At 39.0% G+C, this 17,823-nt stretch overlaps 1 protein-coding gene across 3 annotated transcripts in view; it reads left to right on the plus strand.

Annotated features, from left to right (window-relative positions):
* RBM26 (RNA binding motif protein 26) overlaps positions 1-17,461 on the plus strand; it is a 47,560-nt gene extending 30,099 nt beyond the window's left edge. For 2 of the 3 annotated variants that reach the window (XM_083501145.1, XM_083501144.1), the window contains exons 15-22: positions 1,025-1,153; positions 5,132-5,206; positions 6,437-6,607; positions 8,133-8,237; positions 10,070-10,279; positions 11,172-11,258; positions 14,032-14,145; positions 16,639-17,461. In XM_083501145.1, coding sequence (XP_083357271.1) covers positions 1,025-1,153; positions 5,132-5,206; positions 6,437-6,607; positions 8,133-8,237; positions 10,070-10,279; positions 11,172-11,258; positions 14,032-14,145; positions 16,639-16,728 — 981 coding nt within the window. In that variant the 3' untranslated portion in view covers positions 16,729-17,461. The remainder of the gene's footprint in view (positions 1-1,024; positions 1,154-5,131; positions 5,207-6,436; positions 6,608-8,132; positions 8,238-10,069; positions 10,280-11,171; positions 11,259-14,031; positions 14,146-16,638) is intronic. The other variant, XM_083501146.1, reaches the window with a different exon arrangement.
* The last annotated feature ends 362 nt before the right edge of the window (positions 17,462-17,823 follow it).

Here is a 17,823-nt window from a genome sequence, read left to right on the forward strand (position 1 = left end):
GCATAGCAAAACTCTCTTGAAGCCGAGAAATGTTTAAAAGCAGTTTTGTATGGCAGGGTGGCAATCTGCCGTTCAAAGGGGAAAGTCAGCAATCCTACTGGACATCCTCAGACGTTAAGCAACAACCATTTGGGGGTGAGCGGGTAGGGATCAGCGGAGAATCTGCTTCTAGGTTTTACTGTGCTAGGAACCTCTGAGAAGAACATTAATCTCTGTATAGTTTGTGTTTTTCAATGAAAGACTTTTTAGCGATATAGAAATTCTTAGGTTTGCTAAGCAGATATCTCCCTTGGCTATAGAGCTACTATATCCTAGGGTTCTGTAGTCAGGAGAGTACTTATGTGTCTTGCTTGCATACTTGGGTGTAAGTGATCAACTTGTTCCACAGTGGGAATGAACCTCTTCCCCAAGTCAATTTTACTGAGTTGTTGTGTTTTATCCTCCAATACTGCATAATGCTTGGCTTGCATGCAGCTTGGCTTGCTTGTTTATTTGAGCTATATGTTTTTTCACCAACCATATTCCATGTTGGATATAATGCTTCTTTCTAGGATGCTAGGGACATACAAACATCTCGGGCAATTGCTGGCAGCTGGGAATTGATCTTATTAGCTATATTCCGGCTGTGGAATTCTATGACTTTGTAACTACATCACTTGCCAGCACTTAAAATATTCACCCCAAAATAAGTGAAGAAATGAGAACTCCCATCTCTTCATTAACTGTTTATATTGCATCGTCTGATTCATATAGAAACTGCCAGGCACAACTTTTGTGCTGAAACAGAGGCACATGTTGATAAAGCTCAAGTAGATTGTTTTCTACAACATATGGAAAACAATTCTGACCTTAGAGGCAGTCCTAGCCTGTCTTTAAATTGACATGAGTCTGTTTACTCCATTTTTTATGTTCATGCCATCTTTGCAATCACAGCAACAAGCATCTGTCATGGAGTAATATACTTTGAATCCTATATTTACGAATTCTTTATTTACTAGCAAAATAAAATGGTTTCCTTCTGTAGGTGTTGTCTACTTCTACTGGCTTGACAAAAACAGTGTATAACCCAGCTGCTTTGAAAGCAGCGCAGAAAATGTTGCCTGTTGTTAACAGTTCCATGCTAGATTCTAGTGAAGCACAGAAGAAAAAACAGGTAAATTGAACTCTGCTTATTTATAAAACAGCGATAATTTATTTAGAAATTTGCAACATCTAGAACATAGTTTGCCATGATTGCTTATTCCTGAAGAAGCTGGATACTGTGCCTTTGCCAGAATCTCTGTCAAGTTCTGAAAATTATTTCAAAAGTTGCAGTTTGAGATATTTTGTTGGTGCATCTTCTCAGTAAAGGCTAAACATGAATCTGCTTTCATGGACACATTTTAGGAAGAGGGGTAATTTCTCCTTGCTACCTAAGGCAGTGGGTTGTTAGATGCTATTTGATGATCTTACTTGGCTTCTAGGGTTGCAGAAGATTTGTTACATTGTACTCAGACCAATTGTTAGAATTTAGTTATGTGAATTATTTTTCTATTTATATAGAAAAATAATTTATATACCGCTTGAATGTAAGAAAACCCCCCAAAGCGATTTACAAAAAGATAAGACAGTTGTAATTGCAGTTGTGCTTGTAGGTGAAGGATGCCTTTCTTACATCGGATCAGGCCAGATGCAGCCTAAAGCTTTCTGATCATCTAACAACGATTAGATTGAAGATGCCCCCTTCTCTGCGTCTTCCCCTCTTTTTAACAGATTCCCTTCCCTTCCATTTTTCGAGCTAACTGTGCTGTAGTGTCCTGTCCTCACTAGTGTGCTTGCTAAAAAACGCTTAACTCCAAATCAGTTGCAGCCAGCGTTAGTGGTGGGTTTGTAAACTGAAGGTTGAGCAGTTCATGGCTAGTGGAAATTCAGGTGCAGATTTAGTGCTATATCAGCATTATAAAGCAAAATGGAAGGAGGATTTATGTGCCAAAGCAAAGGAGAATGTAGGGGAAGTTACATAGGAGTTACTCATATCTTGTGACTTTCATTAGACTTGGTTTGGTGCCTAACTTCTGGTATTCAGTGCCTACATAGAAATAATACCATCATGAATTACGTCTGGCCTGCTTAATCCCTGTACTGTGGACAAAAGAACACAAACGATGACCTCTACACGATAAAGCACAATGAGCTATTGAAGATCTTACACTCAAAAGCATGAAAGAAACATCTTCAGTACCAATTACTGAAATGCCCTTAGCTCCAAGTAGCAGTTTAATCTTGTGTTGATCTTAAGGACAGAACTTTGTTTCATGTTACATTTTACAGTAGTATGTATTTTCTGCTGCTGTTCTTTCTGCATAGCTTTCTGAGTCGTCACTTTTTTCACAACATAATGGACCAGTTTTCTTCTTACCTTTTTTACCAATGCACTTCATCTTTGGGTGTATTCATCTTCTTTTTCTAGAGTTAAATAATCCTGAACAATCTGCCTTGAGCTGCTGCTTCTCTTCTCTCAACATCTTACATTTTCTCATTATCCTTGGAGAGGAGACTTCTTTCTTTTTTCACTTGATGTGGACAAGCGTAAAATGTTTTATCGGCATTTTCCTTTCAGGGCTGTAAGTTTCCAACATCAGATTTGCAGTATTCTGCACAGTATTTTGCTGAAGAAACCCTAGTATAAAAACAAAATATTGTGCACGTTCCTTTTCAGAATGTCAAACCATTTTTCATTAGTTGAAAATTTTTTATCAGTGTATAGTTAGGGGAAGGTGATTAGTATTTGAACTTTGCTATGGGCATGAGAATTTATTTGAATGCTGGGGTAGGTGATAAGATCTTCAGAACAGGGATGCAGGTGGTAAAATTTATCAGAAGATGCGAACTCTGGTATTATTCATATATGTAACACCTAGTGGTAGAAATCATTTGACATTCTGCATACTTCATTTTGCCATAAGATAAATAAACTTGGTAAATTTACTTCCTAATGTCCCAAGATCAGCAACACATCTATGTTATCTAAGTAAATCAGACAGTTTACCAATTGAAACTCTTGCATTATCCACTTTAGTCTCCAAACGTAACAATTTGGAATCATTTATTGACCTTTGCGTTTCTCTGTATGCTCTGGATTATTTGGGGAAAGGCCTTGAGTGATATTCAGCTAAGTTTTACTTAGAGTAGACCTCTTGGAATTAATAGCGCTTAGTCATGTTCATTAATTTAAATGGGTCTACTCTGAATAAGTTGAATAGCATCCCTTCAGTTTGGTGCCCAACTTTGGTTAAGAGATACCACATAGAGCTCATATGCGCAATATATCTGAAACATTGACACCTAATTCTAATGTTTTAGAATTTCTATGCATATGTTCTAATAAAAAGGGGTGAGATCCATAGTTACCTGCTTTCAGAAACAAGTTTGATTTCTTACAAATCTGGTATTCCTATTAGCCACTTTAGAAAGTTGTCATGATAAAAGAGTTTCTTTCACTTCACTTGCAAGTTCAGATTTGTTTCAGCTACTACAGAAAAATCAATAAAATAAAATCCATTTGATCAAATATTTTGGAAAGCTTCTCTTATTGCATCACATTTTCTTCGATTGTAATTCAGACATGAATGGGATTCACCTCCATTTGAAAACGACTGGATTACTCAGTACTGTAGTCCCATTAATGTAGCAGTTCTGCAGGATGGTTTCTTCATTTGCAGAGACCAAATATGCAGATTTCTTTCTCAGAGGCCATTGATTCAGAATAACCCAGATTTGTGTTGCATCTTTTTGTATTTAATCATTGGGGAAAGTAATTTCCTCTAATTTCCTTGCATATTAATCATATTTGTCACCAGAAATTGAGTTTCTGGGTATCTTGCTCTGAAAGTCATGGTGCAGGTGGTTCAGTGCTTTAAGAAATTGTTTTTGAGGAGAACAAGCTGGTTTTGGAATAGCAAAATAGGCTACATAGGGTTACAGCGATAATTATTTCCTTAATTTAGAGTCTTACATGCTTTGTGACAAATTTTCTCTGTTAAACTGTTTTAAATTTCACTTTTGTTCAAGTTATGAAACTGAAGTATATGACTGTCATTACTGTGTCCTGCCTCAAAATGGAAAACTTTCTGTTAATATATATATTTTTTTAAAAAAACATAAATGTGCAGTTACAACTGTGATGAACCAGTAAATATTTCTGTTAACATAAAACAACTTCATTTGCAATTCCTTATTCAAAGAGTCATGGAAAGGTCAAACAGAAAGGAAACAAGGAATTCAGAAACATTTACTGAAGCAATCCTAAGAATGCATTCCAGATTTAATGAATTGCATTTCCTTGCTATGTGTAGCTATTTTTCTGTAGGCTCTTAATGCATATTAGTTGGAAATCCAATATATTTTAATATTTTTGTTAATTTAGCTACTAGAAAGATGCAATTTAGCCATAAAAGTTACGCATCCTCCAGATCCCTAACTTTAGAAATGCTCCAACAAATCCTCCTGTAAACAGCACAGAATTAGTAATCTTGGAATTCCAGAATGGCACCTGTGACAAAACGTAATGCACAAAAAGCTCTAAATACATAAATGGTGCAATAGTGCAGCACCCCCATAGCAAAGTGTGGAACCTTGCACTTCTTAATCCTGAATGTGGTAAGGGAGTGTACAGGTGTCCAGAGGAGCAGATATAACACAAGCATTTGGCCCAAAAATAACACTTGTCAAATGATGTAACTGCGTATACTGCTGTTCTCTGTCAATTATAAATATAGGAAGAGATGATATCACATAACGATTCAAGGCGAGATTCCATGTATTGTTAGCTCAAGATGTTTGAGAACTAATATTGTGCACGTGGTAGCATACAGAGTTTAATAGTTGCACTAGGGGCTGAATTTCACAAATGCTAAATACCCATTGGATTCTGCTGTTGTGCTACACTTAGACATAGGCACTAGTTAGTGGTATGGCTACCATTATTGGAGATCACCTTCACCGTGCCCATGCTCAGTCACATCAGTTCTTTCCACATTATTGGTTTATTCTAATAGGTCAGTATATATGGGTAAAATGGGTGGAATTGCGCAGTTACTCATCAGCTTATGTTTAACAGTGGGTGATAATAATTGTGTTTTTATGCTTCCAGGAGGCACTAAGACTTCAGCAAGATGTGAGAAAGAAAAAGCAAGAGATTTTAGAAAAGCACATTGAAACACAAAAGGTAAATACATACATTTATGCAATTGGACTACTGTTGAATAATATTAATAATCATTGATGTATTGTAAGATAGTGCTACTCAAAGTGGTGGTCCATGGACTGATGTTGGTCCACAAGCCATCAGTTGCTGGTCCATAATGGCATATTGTGGGTGGGTTGTTGATCCACCACAGCAACATAGTTTGAGAAGCAATGTTGTAAGATACAGTGCTTGCTACATCACTGTAAAATCCTGTGCTGCAAAGGTTGCTAAGTGGTGATTCAGGTGAAGCACAAATCTTACATATCATTCCAGTGCTCATAGGGATCCCACTAAAATTAATGAATCTGGGGTGGTGTGAGCTTGTGCACACCCAGATGGAACTTTGCAAGTGAAACAGAAAGTGGTGATGGAATTAATGGGGTGGAAGCCTCTGCCTCCGTATCCTAGGTATTATTAGTCTGTGTTATTTGAGTGGAATTCCACTTGGGTCACCAACCAAAAATCCACTCTGGAAGGTCCAGGGACACTCACACTGTGCGAGGTGATGTCATAGGGCTGAAGGGAGAACTAGCGAAGAATCGCCCTCCCACTTTCATTCATGGAAGCCCCTGTGAAAGGTAAAACACTCCTTCCAAGAAAGAAATAACTCCTTCCGTGGACAGAACCTTTTGGATCTGGCTCATGGAAAAATAATTCCAGATTCTCAGCTGAAGCTATCCATGCTATTCACAGCTGGTGTTACTGCCAAGCTAGTACTACTTTAAGAATATGGCTTTTAACAGCATAAAAAATCTTCCCAAGTCAAGTTGTGGAGAGCTTCTACAAATTCAGTTCAAATCTGCCAAACGCCGCCAAGCTTTTCCACAAGTTGCCCTAGCTGTTCTTTCCCAGCTCTTCACAGATTACAAATTTTGTAGAAGAGTTACAAGAATGACTAGTGGGATTCTGTATTGGAGAGTTCTCCATGCATCTTTCTAAGCGCACTAAGTTTGGTGTCAAGACTGTAGTTCCTACATCAGAATCTGAGGGTTGTCTAATTCCTCTCTCCAGTTGGAGCTGTTTTCCATGGATGTTGGTGCCATTTTGGATATTTGGCAGCTTTCCTTATGTATGGAGAATTTTTTTTTTAAAAAAATGGTGTCTTCATAAATGTGTACGATGGTGGGGAGCTTGGATAAACTTCCTCCGAAGATGAAAAATAACCCACGTGTAAAGGATTCCTGTTAGTAATATGTGTAATTTCAATAGATGCTGATTTCAAAACTGGAGAAGAATAAAACGATGAAATCGGAGGACAAAGCTGAAATCATGAAAACTCTGGAGACCTTGACTAACAGCATTACCAAGTTAAAGGATGAATTGAAAGGGGTCTCCACTCCAGCAAGCACTCCCCTGAAAAACATGAAAACAAAAACACAGGTACCTGTATTTTGTCATCATTGGATGCTTTTAATCTTTCTTTTCTTTAAATCAATTTTCTTTGGATGTATAAGTTTGCTGCGGAAAGCTGGGAGCGGATGCATTGATCACATTTTTGTTTTGCTTATCCTCCAAGATAACATACATAGGACTCTCTCTTTCCCACCACCACAATCCCATGAAATAGATAAGACTGAGAAGTAGTGACTTGCTTAAAACCACCAAGTGACCTTTATGGCTGACTAGAAGTTTGAATCCATTCACCTGTCACTGGTGGGTCATTACAACACACCAAGGTTATGCTAAATCCAAACCACAGAGCCTAGGACTTGCTGATCAGAAGGTCAGCGGTTCGAATCCCTGCGATGGGGTGAGGTCCTGTTGTTCGGTCCCAGCTCCTGCCCACCTAGCAGTTCGAAAGCACGTCAAAGTGCAAGTAGATAAGGTAATAATAATAATAATTTATTATTTATACCCCGCCCATCTGGCTGGGCTTCCCCAGCCACTCTGGGCGGCTTCCAAAAGAATATTAAAATACTATAATACATCAAACATTAAAAGCTTCCCGAAACAGGGCTGCCTTCAGATGTCTTCTAAAAGCCTGGTAGTTGTTGTTCTCTTTGACATCTGGTGGGAGGGTGTTCCACAGTGAAGGCGCCACTACCGAGAAGGCCCTCTGCCTGGTTCCCTGTAACTTGGCTTCTCGCAGTGAGGGAACTGCCAGAAGGCCCTCGGTGCTGGACCTCAGTGTCCGGGTAGAACGATGGGAGTGGAGACACTCCTTCAGATATACTGGACCAAGGCCGTTTAGGGCTTTCAAGGTCAGCACCAACACTTTGAATTGTGCTCGGAAACGTACTGGGAGCCAATGTAGGTCTTTCAAGACTGGTGTTATGTGGTCTCTGCGGCTGCTCCCAGTCACCAGTCTAGCTGCCACGTTCTGGATTAGTTGTAGTTTCCGGGTCACCTTCAAAGGTAGCCCCACGTAGAGCGCATTGCAGTAATCCAAGCGGGAGATAACCAGAGCATGCACCACTCTGGCGAGGCAGTCCACAGGCAGACGGCGGGAAGGTAAACGGTGTTTCCGTTCGCTGCTCTGGTTTGCCAGAAGCGGCTTAGACATGCTGGCCACATGACCCGGAAGCTGTAGGCCAGCTCCCTTGGCCAATAAAGCGAGATGAGCACCGCAACCCCAGAGTTGGCCATGACGGGACCTAATGGTCAGGGGTCCCTTTACCTTTAAGGCGGTTTTCAGTGTGGGAGAGGAGGAGACAATTTTTGAAATTTGAGAAAAATAAAACTGCATTACCCTCCTGGATTTGGATTTATACCCCGTTAAAAAAAGAAGTAGGCCCTTATGCTAACCTAGCAATCATCCATCCCATAGATGTCAACTAATGTTTCTTTTGAAAACGTTCCCCCTGAAACTTGAAACATTGTAATGCTCTATGGGAGTCTGGCTAATTACTCCCACGTTTTCTGCACGAGTTAAGAAATGCATACTAAATTGCTTAGTATCCCTTAGATGCAAAAAGAACTACTGGACACTGAGTTGGACTTGTATAAGAAGATGCAGGCAGGTGAAGAAGTCACTGAACTAAGACGAAAGTACACAGAACTGCAGCTTGAAGTAAGTTTATTTCATTTTTGATGGTCAGCACGGCACTATTCCACATGTATCCCCCCCCCCCCAGTGAATTTGTGTAACAGTTAGGAAAAAATAGATTCTAACAACATATGACAACATACGCATAAAATAAAATATCCCACCCTAACCCAGAAGATGAAGTTTATGCATTATATCCAAAATAACATCCAAATAACTTAACTTTGGGAGCAGCATGCATTTTCAAAATGTTCCCCTAGGTGGTGCTGTTGGTGTTTAGAACTGGTAAGCAGTTACGGAAATGTCTGTTTTCGATTCACTGCCTTTAAAAGAGCGTGAGCGCACTGAAAATAATGCATTACCTTAAAATGATTCTATGTTAAGCCCAGACTCCTAGAGTGAAGTGAAATGAATGGCAGAAGGTCATCTGATGCAAAGTTAGTTCTCTTTCTCTTTGAAACTGAATTTTGCTAATTATTGCTTCCCAATTCTTATTGGTTTGCAAAGCATATTAAAACGAAGCGTTATGTAATGCCAGCTTGATCAGCGTTTTTTCATATTTCATTTCTTTGGAAGTGCCTTTATCAGGCCTAAACTTCATACACTGGCATTTGCTGCCCTGTTAGGTGATTTGCTGCACCATATATATACTGCTGGCATGTTGTCCCCAAGAATACGGAAATAAGAAGTGGCCAAATCTTGAAGGATCTTTCCATCTGTGTGTTCCTCTGCCTGCCTTGCATCTCTGACTCAGTGCAGCGTATCCATGGGGAGAGAGCCTGTAATCGCATCAGGCACATAGTATTTCCTAAATCGGGCAGACATGAATTTGGCCCAGGACAAAACCGACTGACCACTACCTCATATTAGAGAGATAAGAAAATGAATGGGTGGATGCAAGCATCTGGAATGATCAAATGTCTTTGGGAGTCCTAAAATCTGTGCCTGAGTATGAAAGTTGTTGCATGTAATTGCTCTGGGTTGTGTTTCAAGAGGTTTGCTATTCAAGGTGAGTTGGTGTGGTGCTGCAAAGGGAATAAGCTGTCAGTTGGCAAGTCTGGCTCCGATCTTACCTCTGCCATAAATTCCTGAGGTAGCATTAGACTGGCATTTCTCAAACTTGGATCTCCAGTTCTTTTTGGACTACAACTCCCACCATCCCTAGCTAGCAAGACCAGTGGTCAGGGATGAAGGGAATTGCAGTCTGAAAACAGTTTGGGAAACACTGCAATTAGACAATCTCCCCTGAGTCCCCATTTACAATGTGGAAATAATAACAATATTGGTATATCATCGAGATGTTTTAAGGTTTACAGTAGCATAAGTTCAGACCCTCGTACCTACGGGACCGCCTCTCCTGGTATGTCCCACAGAGGAACTTACGGTCTTCAAACAAAAACATCTTGAAGGTCCCAGGCCACAGAGAGGTTAGGCTGGCCTCAACTAGAGCCAGGGCTTTTTCGGCTGTGGCTCCGATCTGGTGGAATGCTCTGTCACAAGAGACTAGGGCCCTGCAGGACTTGACATCTTTCCGCAGGGCCTGCAAGACAGAGCTGTTCCACCAGGCCTTTGGCCAGGGCACAGCCTGACTCCCTCCTTTGGTAATCTTCACAGAACTCTAGCCCAATGGTTGCCATCAATTTGATTTGAATTAATTTTATAATGAAATGATTTTAGAATGTTGTATTATTGTTGTTAGCCGCTCTGAGCCCGGCTTCGGCTGGGGAGGGTGGGATATAAATAAAATTTATTATTATTATTATTATTATTATTATTATTATTATTATTATTACTATAACTATAACACATATGGATAAATTTGGCTTGTATTAGATGTTGTTGTTATTTCATGTTAGGCTGCGAAACGAGGAATTTTGTCCTCTGGTCGTGGGAGAGGAATTCATACACGAGGTCGCGGTGCGTCTCGCGGCAGAGGCAGGGGAGGACGAGGCCGGGGTCGGGGAAGAGGTGTTCCTATCCATGCCGTGGTGGATCATCGTCCAAGGGCACTTGAAATCTCTGCTTTTACAGAGAACGACCGAGAAGATCTCCTCCCACATTTTGCGGTATGTACCCGCCCCACTGCCTTCCTGATCTCAGTGTGATAATATGTCTTAGAAACCTAACATTCTGTTGCAGTGTGATTGTGGTCAGTGAAAATCAGCAAAGTGTTATAAATCAAATATGCATCTCTAACTTCCGGAGGAAGGCCTTAGGCTAGGCGGGCGCCATAATAATGTTCTGTCAAGTATGTGAAATTAAGTTTAATGGCCAGGTATGATTGGTTCTTATAGCCACGACTGCAGGTTTGCTTTGATGCCTTTCCTAACTTGTCCGTCCGTGCTGGCAAACAGTCATTCAGAGAGAAGACAAATGGGCACCTGTCACACATGTTGGCTTTTCTGCACAGAAATTATCTCAAGAGTGTGCTGTTGCATAATTTGAAGTATGTTGCAACTTTTTGTTTCTACTGTGAATATATTAACTAGAAAGGCAACAGCCATTCCCTGACCTGTGTAAAACACTCGATGCCTATGTTTTTTTCTACATGGAGTTTATTTTACATACTCATGTGAAGCTACCCTTAGTGGAACTAAGAACTGAAAATAGCTCTCTTGATCCAAAGTCAAAAGCAAGCAAAGTTTCAGGTCAAACTTCAAGTACATCTGGCATAATTAATTATTGGGCTGCTCTTTGGAATCATAAAAGTTATCATTAGTGACCTGTTTATAAATTGAATATCTGTTTCCCTTGATAGTTAAATTTGCTTAAGTTTCATTTTTCAGTTTCCTGTTCTTCCATTTTTTAAAAATTTTGGGTTGGGGATGGTTTATTTTACAACTATTTTAGAAGATTTGGGACCATTAGGTTGCGTTATCAACTGTTAACAGCCCTTGCATGTTATGCATCAAGGAGAGATTATTTCAGTAAGGTGACAATTTTCCTCCTCTTAAAAAGCAATATGGTGAAATTGAAGACTGCCAGATAGATGACTCGTCTCTCCATGCAGTGATTACTTTCAAGACGAGAGCAGAAGCCGAGGCAGTAAGTATATCCTCCTTTTTTTGTTTTCATGTTAGGCGGCAAGGTTGAGTTTAACTGCATCTAACTATTGTACAGAGCTTCTGTATTCTACCTCTTCCTATTACCTGTAATACATGTGTTGTGTATTAGCATACACTTTGTCTGGCTTCAGTTATTTAATTAAATAATGAAGACCAAACCACTGAAATAAAGTGAGTGTGTACTCACAAAGAGGCTTTGCTCTCATTTTCCCATTTCAGTCTAAGATGTTGGAGGACGGATGACTGCGGGGGGTGGGCGTTTCCTATAATGAAGTGTGTCTGGCAATGTAACCTTAAGCACTTTCGATTGGCTTCAGCTAAGGAGTCCCATTAATGGAAGGATTTCTGCTGGTGCTGCAGGGATCTTCCCTCCCTACCGCACCCCGGGCCACCGCACAGACAACCGATTGGCTCTGGGAGCGTTGAGAGAACCTCCACAACAGCATGCAGAATGTGGAGAGCGGGGTTCGTTCCAAGCATCATACGAAAATGCTTGTGTCTAGGGCTTGGGTAGGCAAACTAAGGCTCAGGGGTCGGATCCGGCCCAATTGCCTTCTCAATCCGGCCCGCGGACAGTCCAGGAATCAGCGTGTTTTTACAAGAGTAGAATGTGTCCTTTTATTTAAAATGCATCTCTGGGTTATTTGTGGGGCATAGGAATTCGTTCATCCCCCCCCCCCCAATATATATATATAGTCCAGCCCCCCACAAGGTCTGAAGGACAGTGGACCGGTCCCCTGCTGAAAAAGTTTGCTGACCCCTGGTCTAGGGAATGATTGCCACAGCACTACATTGAATTCTTCCCTTCATGGTTGTGTGTGTGTAAAATGCAGTTTGGAACGCTGACCTCTGTTCTATTTATCAGCTTTTTTCATAGCGGTGTTTTCTTTGGTTGTACAGTAGTTCTCTTTCTCAGTTTTTAGTTGAAGAATCAAAAGGAAATGTTCTTTATGAAAGCTAGAAAGAGCTACGGCCTGAATTCCTTGTAACACGTTTGTTTTCCATGCTTGTGAGCACAGGGATAGTCAACTAGGATTCTCTTTCACATCTTGCAGCTTCTAACAGTATTTCATCACTAAATGGCAAAGCAAAGTTTTGTGCAAAATTACTTTGGAAAGATTAAGGCCCCAAAGATGCGCTCCAAAACCCTGAGTGCCTGGAAGAGGGGTCCTCTGTGCACATTGCGAATGGAACAACACATTTGTGTTTTCCCTAAAACTTTCAATCTGATTGTGTTATGGATAGGAATATTTTCTCGAATACAAGCAGAGGAACTTGATTAGCTGTAAAACTAACAAAAAAAAAGTTCATAGTGTATAAATCAAATATCTGCAAGTTAAGTTTCTACTTGTTAGCAAATCAAATACATTATAAATAATAATTGGTAGTAGAAGTTAATCTTCAAAGTAGTTATAGCTTTCTTTGAAGGAATGGTAGCTAATATTTTACTGTCTTGAATGAAAGAGGTTTAAGTTTTATGGTCGTGTGCATTTGAGCTTGGAAAGGGTGAGGAGGGTTCCCTAGTTGTAAAATGTTGCATTTTTATGTTGCAGTAATTTCTTTCAAAGATTACAAGTTGTTTCTGAACCCAAATGTCATATATAAGTATTCTTTAAAAATTCCAGTTTGTGACATTGTGATGAGACCATGGACAAAAAGCCCACTCCTGTGGTTCATTTTAATAGGCATGGAATCTTTTAAAATTGACCATAAATTTATATGTACAGATTTAAAATTTATACCTGGGGACCTTAATATCACACAATTCATGTTCAGATGTCATCAAACATGTAATTGTTTCCACATTTCACATTATGCTGTACTTTCAGATTGTACTATAAATCTTTTGTGACTGTGGCAGTTATTTCGGAATGTTGCTAACACTGATTTATGCTAGTTCATGTTACTTTAATTTGAACATACTATTTCCAAAGCAGCCACTTAATGCAGCTGGTACTTAAGAAGGCATGAATATCCCATAGGTTAAATTTTTTTTTTTTTACATTTCAATTACCAAGCCTTTACAGAAAATGGAATGCTTTTCGGCAGAATAAGTTATATTCTTTAAGTTTATTTTTTTTTAAAAAAAATCAACTCAGTTTTATTTTCAGGATGCCCCGTTTTGGGCAGTAGTAATAATGTATGAAGATTAAAAAAGTATCAATATTTCAAAAGCAAAACACCAATGAGGAGATTGTTCAGTAACAATTGGCTTCTCTGAACAGCATGCTACCTGCATGTTGAAATAATTCAGGACTTTAAAAAAAAATCATTTTTCTTCATTGCCTTGTGTATGTGTAAACACCAAAAGAAATCTGGAAAGGCTTGCATGCACGTTTACCTTTGAAATAGTAATCTGCAATAGAATACTAAGACTACAGTATACCTTGTATACTGCACACCTGCATTGAAACCTAGGCTTAAAATTTGCCAAAGGACTTGGGGATGCCCACTGGGGTGTTGATTTGTTCTTTAAACAACAACCCCCCCCCAAAAAAACACCCCACCTCCCAATGCTATATCATAACCTGCTTTTGTTAATACACACATTTTCCAAAGTGATTTGTCATGTGGCATAGTGAAATACTGTCCTAAAAACAAAAGTCCTGAGAGTTGGGACAATTACTTCAGTTGCAGCCTAGTTACGCAGAGGTGCATGCAGTTTATTCTGGTATTTGTTGCCATTCAACCATTTCCCCCCCCCCCCCAGAGGACATGTTTCGTTATAAAGAGAATATTGCTGTTCTCTTTAGGCTGCTATCCATGGATCTCGCTTCAAAGGGCAAGACCTGAAGTTGGCCTGGAACAAGCCAGTCGCAAATATCTCAACGATGGAAACGGAGGAGACTGAACCAGATGAAGAAGAAGTAAGTTTGTGTCTCCTCCTCCTTGACAAACGGACGAAGGAATAGAAAACTTGTTACTGTTGCTGTTTAATAAAGATAGCTTTTGCGGATTCATAACAGCTCTGGTGATTTTGTAACACTGATACCACTTGTTTTCTCTGGGGGAACGTGTGTCTTTTTGGTAACAGAAATATTAGCAGAAAACTTGAAAACAGTTATTGAAAAGAGGATGTCAATAGAAAGCTCTTAGGGATAGTATGCAACCAGATCATACTCAGTTGACCCACTGAAGAAAGGCAATTTATTTCATATTAATAAAATGTAAAATGATATATTAATAAGTGTCCATTATTTCAGTGAGTCTACTAGGAATAAGACTTCATCAGATACCATCCATAGACTATGATTCAAAAGTTGAGTGGGTAGTTCATATACACACTTTCGTCTTAAGATCCCTACAATTTCCATGTATTGCGCATTGGAGCAACTTTTATACATTTATTACATTTTGTTTACTGTTCCCCCTTTCAAGTAGTTTAGGGGTCATGTTATCATATTTATCCTTACACCAGCTGTGTGAGAGAGTGAGTTGCCAATCACTATCCAGATTGCTTTGTGGCTAAGCAGAAATTTAAAACTGAGACTTCCGGTTCTATCTACAGCATCAAACTAGTGCATTCAAAATAGCATGCTCAGATAATAATTTTCATGCAGAACTATTGCAAGTGGTTGATATTCAGATCTTACTTGGTGTATATGCTGAATGTAAAAATACTGCAAACTCTCTCTTGCTATCTTGTGATGCCATTGGGAATCCTTAATTTTCTCTGAATTTGTGTACTTTGCATTTGTAATAGTTTTGGCACAGCACACACCTATATTTTCCTTTTACTAGCTCACAGTCTTAATATACATTCTGTTACTTAAGTCATGTTTTTTGTCCTGTATGCGTTGGCCTTTTCCTGATTTACTTAACCAGGTTATATTAATTTATGTTCTCTTCCACTATTACAGAACCAGTCCCCTCTTTTCTTCAATAAATTCCCATACATAATGGATTTCCAATCAAAGTTCCCTCAAGCATTTTGTATTTCTTAAATGTCAGCTTTTCCTAAGATAGAATTTCACGAGTGCTTCTAGCACAGACACCAAGGAGTATTGAAATAGAATATTTGTAATCACCAGGTCCTGGATGTATCAGCTGTAGAGTAAATTATGAGTGAGAACCTACATTGCTTTCACTATAAATTTTGTCAGAGTTGCTGTTCCAATGTCAGGATATTTTCTGTTATTTATGGGTTTTGGCTCTGACCTTTGCATAAGCACCTCCTAGAAAATGCATACTCCATTTATGAAAAATTAGTTTCATAACTTCTCACTGGAATGGATTCTCTCTCATTCTGAATTAGTAGTATTGGTTGATTGCAAAAATATTATATTTATTTAAATAAACATTAATTAATTACCTATATCCAATAAATAATGTTATTTTCTGTGATAGGAGAATTTTGGCTTAGTAGTATCAAGCTTGTGTTCTCCTTACTCGGGTTCAACCCTATCCAAAACGCTCAGGATGAAAGTAAAATATATGCACATTACTAGATAGCAAGGTTTGTTTAGGGCTTATATCTTGTAGATTGCTTGGAGGGAAAGAAACCACAAGTCCAGGGTTGGCTATAATGACCAGCCAAACCATGGTTTGTTTCCCAGCAGTACAGCAGCAGCAGGAAGGGGTCAGGGGGAGTGTTTTAGCTTGTGATTTCAGCACATGTACCAGGACAATTCATGTTTACATTAAAAAGTTTATTTTAACTATGTTTTAATGTGGCATTAACCAAAACTGAATATTCATCTGCTGTCTTGCCGAGTGTTCAGAGCACAGGTCTTCAGCCCTGATGAGCCCTGTGTGGGTTGGTCCAAAATAACAAAAGCGATGGGTTTGGATGTAAAATAAATGAGCAAATGACTCATGCTCTCCCCTCTAGTCCTCTGGTGCAACTGCAAAACTTTATTTTCCATTTGTAGCTAGCCATGATTTGCTGTTACATGCACACTGAAGTGTGGTTAAACGGTGGTTTGCCAAAACTAGCCAGGAACATTAATCACATTTTGGAAGTTGGCTTGTCCAGACAAGACCTACAACCGTTATCCAAACCTCATTTCACTTTCGGAATAAATCAGTGATGTTTAGAATTTATTAGATAGCTTTTCAAAGCATTATACAGTTTGCAGCAGCATAACGGCTTAACATAAATAAATGAATCCCAGCACGAGATGTATATCTCATGATCTATAGAATTTCCCTCCATTTGTTAATCTTCGTAATCAATAATTGGTGTGGAAGATGCTAACATTCTGATTTTCACAGGTATTGTGTTTTCCCCATTCTTTCAAACTGCAGAAGTAATTTCCATAGTCCTAAAAGGTGCCTGAATGCCACCCCCCCTTTTTTTGTTAGGGAATTTCATATCTTCAGTGCTTCCGGCAGGTTCTTACGAAACATTTCTTTTTCAGTTTCAGGAAGAATCCCTGGTAGATGACTCATTGCTTCAAGATGATGATGAAGAAGACGACGACAATGAATCTCGTTCTTGGAGAAGATGATTCAGCGGATTGCTGAGAATGCTAGAACTGTTCCTGTGTTGCATTAGCATTTTCTAATGTACTTTTGCATATTTGTACTTCGAGGAGTTTGGGTGAAAGTGGTGAATTTGGATTTCAGATAAGACTCAAGCAGCTGATTGGTCCCGTCTTTTGAGTGATTGATGTTCGAGTTGCATTTACATTTCGGTAAATGATTGCTGAAGACATCATATTAGGAACATATGCAATGTTTTTATTACTCCTACAGAAACATTACGGAATTCTTTGGGTTCTTTGTAATTTAAAGAATTGGTCACACAACAAGATGACCAGGAGTTGTTATAACATAGATTTTTGTTTTGTTTTGTTTTATTCCAAGTATGGAATGGAAATTTGCATTTAAGATCTTTGTGAATGTTTTCAGAAATAATAATAGATAACATTACTAAACTGAAGTCTCTAAAGTTACGTATTCATAATATTGCATAGTAGTATACTTAGGCTTTACTATGTACTAGCCTTTTGTTGGATTTGTGTACGTATTTTACGTATGAGTTTTAATGATACAGTGTATGACTGCTTTGCATATATCTCCTTATCACTTTAAGATGTTTAAAAAAATAAAGAGATGGAATGGTCTTGGGGAAAAAAGAAAAAAAAAGCAATAATGATGTTATACTATGGCCCATGATAACAAAGAAAAAAAATTGAAAAAAAAAAGATAGACCATTCCATGTGGCGACCCCCACCCCCCCATATTCACGAAAAGAGCTGAATCACTATCACTATTTCAACCTTCTAAACGATAAAACAATTTGGCCTTGAAGCCAAATGCTGAAAATCCTTTTACGCACAATTTAAATTGCCAGCTGGCTACCTAACTTCAGAACCAGGCTTTCAAAGGGAGTTCTTGCTTCAAGAACGGCGTGGCCGCACTCACATTTGAGAAAGCAAGAAGGCTTGTTTTTCTTGTGTGGCAGAAGCTCACGTTTAAAGAAATGCAGCAAAGCGACGTGACTGGTAGGTATTGATTTTATTTATTCTTCGTTAAGAATAAATTGCACACAGAATAAAAATCGAGGTTATCAAAATGGGTTATTCTCTAATAGACAAGGC

The sequence above is a fragment of the Podarcis liolepis genome, assembly GCF_965112155.1.
Source record: "Podarcis liolepis genome assembly, chromosome: 4".
Classification (NCBI taxonomy): Eukaryota; Metazoa; Chordata; class Lepidosauria; order Squamata; family Lacertidae; genus Podarcis; species Podarcis liolepis.